We start from the raw sequence: 6,000 nt of genomic DNA, 5'->3' as shown, positions 1-6,000 counted from the left end.
CAGTGATGGAAGAGAGAGAGAGATCAGTGATGGGAGAGAAGAGAGAGAGAGAGATCAGTGATAGAAGAGAGAGAGAGAGAGATAAGTGATGGAAGAGAGAGAGAGAGAGAGATCAGTGATGGGAGAGAGAGATCAGTGGTGGAAGAGAGAGAGAGAGAGAACAGTGATGGGAAAGAGAGACTTAGAGAGAGAGAGAGATCAGTGATAGAAGAGAGAGAGAGATCAGTGATAGAAGAGAGAGAGAGAGAGAGATCAGTGATGGAAGAGAGAGATCAGTGATAGAAGAGAGAGAGAGAGAGAGATCAGTGATGGAAGAGAGAGAGAGATCAGTGATGGAAGAGAGAGAAAGAGATCAGTGATGGGAGAGAGAGAGAGAGATCAGTGATGGGAGAGAGAGAGAGAGAGGGAGAGATCAGTGATAGAAGAGAGAGAGAGAGATCAGTGATGGAAGAGAGAGAGAGAACAGTGATGAGAGAGAGAGATCAGTGATGAGAGAGAGAGATCAGTGATGGGAGAGAGAGAGATCAGTGATGGAAGAGAGAGAGAGATCAGTGATGGGAGAGAAGAGAGAGAGAGAGATCAGTGATAGAAGAGAGAGAGAGATTAGTGATGGAAGAGAGAGAGAGAGAGAGATCAGTGATGGGAGAGAGAGAGATCAGTGGTGGAAGAGAGAGAGAGAGAGAACAGTGATGGGAAAGAGAGACTTAGAGAGAGAGAGATCAGTGATAGAAGAGAGAGAGAGAGATCAGTGATGGAGGAGAGAGAGAGATCAGTGATGGGAGAGAGAGATCAGCGATAGAAGAGAGAGAGAGAGAGATCAATGATGGAAGAGAGAGAGAGATCAGTGATGAGAGAGAGAAAGAGATCAGTGATGGAAGAGAGAGAGATCAGTGATAGAAGAGAGAGAGAGAGATCAGTGATGGAAGAGAGGGAGAGAGAGAGAGATCAGTGATGGGAGAGAGAGAGAGAGAGATCAGTGAGGGAAGAGAGAGAGAGAGATCAGTGATGAGAGAGAGAGATCAGTGATAGAAGAGAGAGAGAGAGATTAGTGTTGGGAGAGAGAAAGAGAGAGAGATCAGTGATGGAAGAGAGAGAGAGATCAGTGATTGAAGAGAGAGGGATCAGTGATGAGAGAGAGATCAGTGATGAGAGAGAGAGATCAGTGATGAGTGAGATCAGTGATGGGAGAGAGAGAGATCAGTGATGGGAGAGAGAGAGAGATCAGTGATAGAAGAGAGAGAGAGAGATTAGTGATGGAAGAGAGAGAGAGAGATCAGTGACGGGAGAGAGAGAGATCAGTGATGGAAGAGAGAGAGAGATCAGTGATTGAAGAGAGAGGGATCAGTGATGGGAGAGAGAGAGATCAGTGATAGAATAGAGAGAGAGAGAGATCAGTGATGAGAGAGAGAGCTGATGAGGGAGAGAGAGAGGGAGACAGATGATGAGAGGGATGAGAGAGTGGGAGAGTGAGAGAGGGGAAGAGAGTGAGATAGAGAGGGGTGATGACAGATGGGTGACAAGAGGGAGAAAGAAACAGGTGACAAGAGAGACAGGCAGGTGATGAGGGACAGAGGCAGATGATAAGGGAGGAAGAGACAGACAATGAGAGAGAGAGAGAGAGACAGATGATGAGAGACAGGCGATGAGAGAAAGTGAGATGATGAGACAGAGAAAGAGACAGAGACAGGCGATGGGAAAGAGACTGAGCAGAGAGAGATGGAAAGACAGTGTTGAAAAAGGCAAGAGAAATATGAGAGAGAGAGAGAGAGGGAGAGAGGGAGGGGTGTGAGTAATGAGAAAGAGACAGAAAGAACACATATAAACACAGATAACCCAGAAGTGTTGATTGGATCTGAACTCTCATTGCTTTCAGTTCATTCATGTCCCAGGATTAGAGAAACTGAGAGAGCTCATCACTTCAGGCCAGGAGGAGCAGCCACACTGAGCTTTTCGTCTATTTGTGGAGTTAATCATGTGATCCTGGTCATAATGAGAAGCTGACATCTCAACAAAGAGATCAACATCTCTTAACCTTCTCTGTGCCGAAGGCAAACATCTCTCCAGCGAGTCACCAAAGTGGTCCTGTGATCGGGGAGGGGGGCGGGGTGGCCTGGGCTGTGGGATGGTTAAGCCCCTTTTCCCTTGGGAATGCCCTGGCTGTGGGAATACTGCAGGAATCGTGCCTCAAGGAGAGGTGTGACAGGCTGTGACACTTACCCCCACCTCTCCACTCGTTCCTCTTCCCCCCCCCCACCCAATTCTCTCTCAACTCAACGCTCCCCCCCTGACAACTCCGGCGGGGTGTGGGGGGGGGGGGGGGGGGGGGGGGTGGTGGGGGGCAACTAATACCCCATCCATCCAAAGAACTGATGTGACGCATCCCGTCCCTGGAAGCGAGATTGTGGTGGGGGTGGGGGGAAGGGAGGATTGGGGGCGCGGAGAAAAATCGAGTGACCGATGGTTCCCCCCCTTGGATGGAGGGCGACTTCAATCCCGTCTCCGCGTGTTCAGAAAGTGTGGCCTGGGACCCGGATCTCGGAGGACGCAGAGCAGTTTCCGGTGGGGGTTGCTTCCTCCGTTTCGAGGTGTTGACCTGGGGGAGTTGGGGGGGGGGGGGGGGGGCGGGGGGCAGAAAAATAAAACGAAACGCGGCAAATTGACCTTCGAGGCGGCGTCTGGGTACCCGCTGGATTAAAGCTTTAATTCACTGGTGATTTTGGTCACTATGTTTCTGAAGGATAAAAACGTGCCCAATGTCCTCTTAAAGCGCACTCCGTTGACGGAGAGATTTGGCAGTCGACACACCTCGATCTCCCACTGGACAAAGTGTTCTGTGGTCTCCTGGCCGTGTGTACAGGCCAAGAGGAAAGCTTCCTGTTGCTGATAGTCACAGCCATTCACCTCCAGGACCTGGCAGATAAGGTGGATCATCTCGCTCGGGTCCCGCGAGCTGGTGATTTTTATATTCCAGGTAAGTCTGATCGACCTGGGCTTTGTTTCTTTTTGATTCCAAGATACATTGCCACTGAAATGGAGAGACAGAGGATATCAGTCAGTATCACATCCACTTACTCAGTCACCTGCTGCAATTTACCATCTGCTTCTTGAGGGAAATAATACAGAGCGGGCCGTCCAATCCAGCATCCCACACCCACCAGGACAGGTACAGCACGGGGTTAGATACAGGGTAAAGCTCCCTCTACACTGTCCCCATCAAACACTCCCAGGGCAGGTACAGCACGGGGTTAGATACAGAGTAAAGCTTCCTCTACACTGTCCCCATCAAACACTCCCAGGACAGGTACAGCACGGGGTTAGATACAGGGTAAAGCTCCCTCTACACTGTCCCCATCAAACACTCCCAGGGCAGATACAGCACGGGGTTAGATACAGAGTAAAACTCCCTCTACACTGTCCCCATCAAACACTCCCAGGACAGGTACAGCACGGGGTTAGATGCAGAATAAAGCTTCCTCTACACTGTCCCCATCAAACACTCCCAGGACAGGTACAGCCAAAACTCTTCATTCAAGGAAGAGCAGATATTGACCAGGTCAAACAAAGAACACTGGCAGATTCTGCTTTGCCACACTCAGAGATGTGGACGATGCGAACCCTACCCAGTGGCCAGTCCTGGCCTGGGTTTGAACCCAAGAGGTGAAAGGTCAGCGCTTAACCTGAACCCAAGCCCACCCCTCCATTCCAAACACTCTTCCGCAAGGATATTCCCTCTTTTCCCCAGCAAGATGCAGCGATCACGCCAGCTGCGTGTGCACGTGTGTGTGTGCGCGTGTGTGTGGGTGTGTGTGTGCGTGTGTGTTTGTGTGTGTGTGTGTGTGTGTGTGCATGTGTGTTTGTGTGCGTGTGTGTGTGTTTGTGTTCGTGTGTGCATGCGTGTGTGCGTGCATGTGGGTGTGCATGTGTGTGTGTGCGTGCGTGTGTGCATGCGTGCATGTGTGCGTGCGTGCGTGTGCGTGCGTGTGTGTGTGTGCGTGTGTGTGTGCGTGTGTGTGTGCGTGTGTGCACCCGTGTGCGTGTGCGCACGCCCGTGTGCGCGCGTGTGTGTGTGCGTGTGTGCGCGCGCATGTGCATGTGTGTGTGCTCGTGTGTGCGTGTGTGCGCGCCCATGTGCGCGTTTGTGTGCGTGCGTGTGTGTGTGCGTGTGTATGGGTCATGCTGGCTTGTTCGCACTACTGAACAATACACCAGAGACCAGAGCTCGTAATCCAGTCCGACTCCCCCAGTGCAGCGCTGAGAGAGTGCGGCACTGTTGGAGGTGCCACCTTTTGGCTGGTTATACTACGGCATGTCTGGCCTCTCAACTGGAACTGAAAGATCCCCTTGTGCCCCCATTTCGAGGGGGAGCAGGTGGGTTCCCTCCAGTATCCTGAGCCCAAAATTTACCACTCAACCAACACTACCAAAGTGATATTAGCTGACTATTCATTTCAATGCAGGTTGTGGGAGCTTGCCATGCGCCATTTGGCTGCCACATTTCCCACCTTACAATCGCACTCCAAAAAGTACCTTAATTGGCTGTGAAGCACTTTGGGACAGCTTTGAGGTTGGGAAAGGTGCTATATAAATACTTCCTTTCCTTCAATATGCCGCAAAAGCGTTTCAGCATTCGTCTCCAACAACACATTTACAAGATAAAATACACATGTCAGGATGGTCCTCGTGCACTGTTTCCTCACCTTGTGACCTCAGATCGCCAACTTCTCTCAGGTTCGTCTGCGACCCTCAACAAAAGAAGAGACACATCGGAAATTAGTAACCACGGCAACCAGGGCAGGAAGAAGAGCATGCAACCATCCAGTCACGGACGCCAAATCATTGGAGTCAACCAACCTAATGCCAGGCCTCACAAAGAGTTTACGGCTCAGATACAGGCCCTTCGGCCCAACTGGTCCATGCTGGGGTTGATGATCCACATGAACCTCCGTACCATCTCACCCCATCAACACATCCTTCTATTCCTTTCTCCCTCATGTGTTCATCTAGCTTCCCCTTAAATGTATCGGTGCCATTCGCCTTAGCTACTCCCAGTAGCCACTAAACCTATCGACAACAGGAGGCGTCACCCTCAGAAAAGGGTAGTACGGCAGGAGAAATGAATAAATTCTGATCCCCCCCTACCCACCTCTGTTTTCTTCTATGCCACTTTCTCTTGCTTCTGAGCCACGAGTCCCAATCCAGAGGATGGACCACATAATCTAGGCCGACACACTCAGGGCAGAACTGAGGGAATGCTACACGGTTGGAGGTGCTGTCGTTCAGGTTTTAAACTGAGGTCCCATCTGCCCTCTCAGGGGTGGTTTTAAAAGATTCGACAGCCACTATTTCGAAGAGGAAGGGGACTCCCTGCAGTCCTGGCCAATATTTAGGCCTTGAGCAACGTGTTAATGGTCATCATCTGATTGCTGTTTGTGGGAGCTTGCTGTGCGCAAATTGGGCTGCTGGATTTCCTACATTACTTCTTCAAAAAAGTGCTTCATTAGCTGAAAAGTGCTTCGGGACATCGCAAAATTCCCTTACCTTCGTCCCCCATTGATGAGAATTTTCCCTCCTTTTCTCTCCCTCCCACCAATATGATGTCCCCCCCCACCACCGAGGGTCCAGCTCTAACCCAAAGGCTATCAAAGCTTCCCTCCCCCCCTCCACGGTCTCCAGGAGGCACCAGCCGCTCTCCCACACCCCGCCGATGTTGGGCATCGAACAGCCTACGCCACGACTGGGATCGTCACAACCTGCGCCCACCCTTCCCCACACCCGAGTCCTCCCCACTCGTCGTCTCGAAGGGAGTCAGTGGGCAGTGCCCGCTGCTGGCACACCCCCCACCCAGGGTGGGCAGCAACTTGCCCAGCAGGAGCTCGATGGCAAGTGCCCACCCCTCTCCTTCCTCTGCCTCCCCAGGTCAGCTGGGTGTTTCCGGCATTTTCTGTTAGATTCCCAGCATCTGCGGCCTGGGGAGTGCTCCACTGGCTGCTGCCCTGACTA

General features: G+C 51.6%; 1 protein-coding gene across 5 annotated transcripts in view; it reads right to left on the bottom strand.

The window, feature by feature from the left end:
- Nucleotides 1–2,656: 2,656 nt before the first annotated feature.
- Nucleotides 2,657–6,000, bottom strand: part of mark4b (MAP/microtubule affinity-regulating kinase 4b) — a 242,384-nt gene continuing 239,040 nt past the window's right edge. For 2 of the 5 annotated variants that reach the window (XM_041179273.1, XM_041179274.1), the window contains exons 17-18: nt 4,698–4,734; nt 2,657–3,025 (exon numbers count right to left, since the gene is read on the bottom strand). In XM_041179273.1, the coding sequence (XP_041035207.1) occupies nt 2,692–3,025; nt 4,698–4,734 (371 nt within the window). In that variant the 3' untranslated portion in view covers nt 2,657–2,691. Of the gene's footprint in view, nt 3,026–4,697; nt 4,743–6,000 lie in introns of all 5 variants that reach the window. The other 3 variants (XM_041179275.1, XM_041179276.1, XM_041179278.1) reach the window with 3 other exon arrangements.

This window comes from Carcharodon carcharias, chromosome 34 (genome assembly GCF_017639515.1).
Source record: "Carcharodon carcharias isolate sCarCar2 chromosome 34, sCarCar2.pri, whole genome shotgun sequence".
In the NCBI taxonomy this organism is placed as follows: domain Eukaryota; kingdom Metazoa; phylum Chordata; class Chondrichthyes; order Lamniformes; family Lamnidae; genus Carcharodon; species Carcharodon carcharias.
The sequence above is the reverse complement of the archived record's forward strand: the minus strand, read 5'-3'. Positions and strand labels throughout refer to the sequence as shown.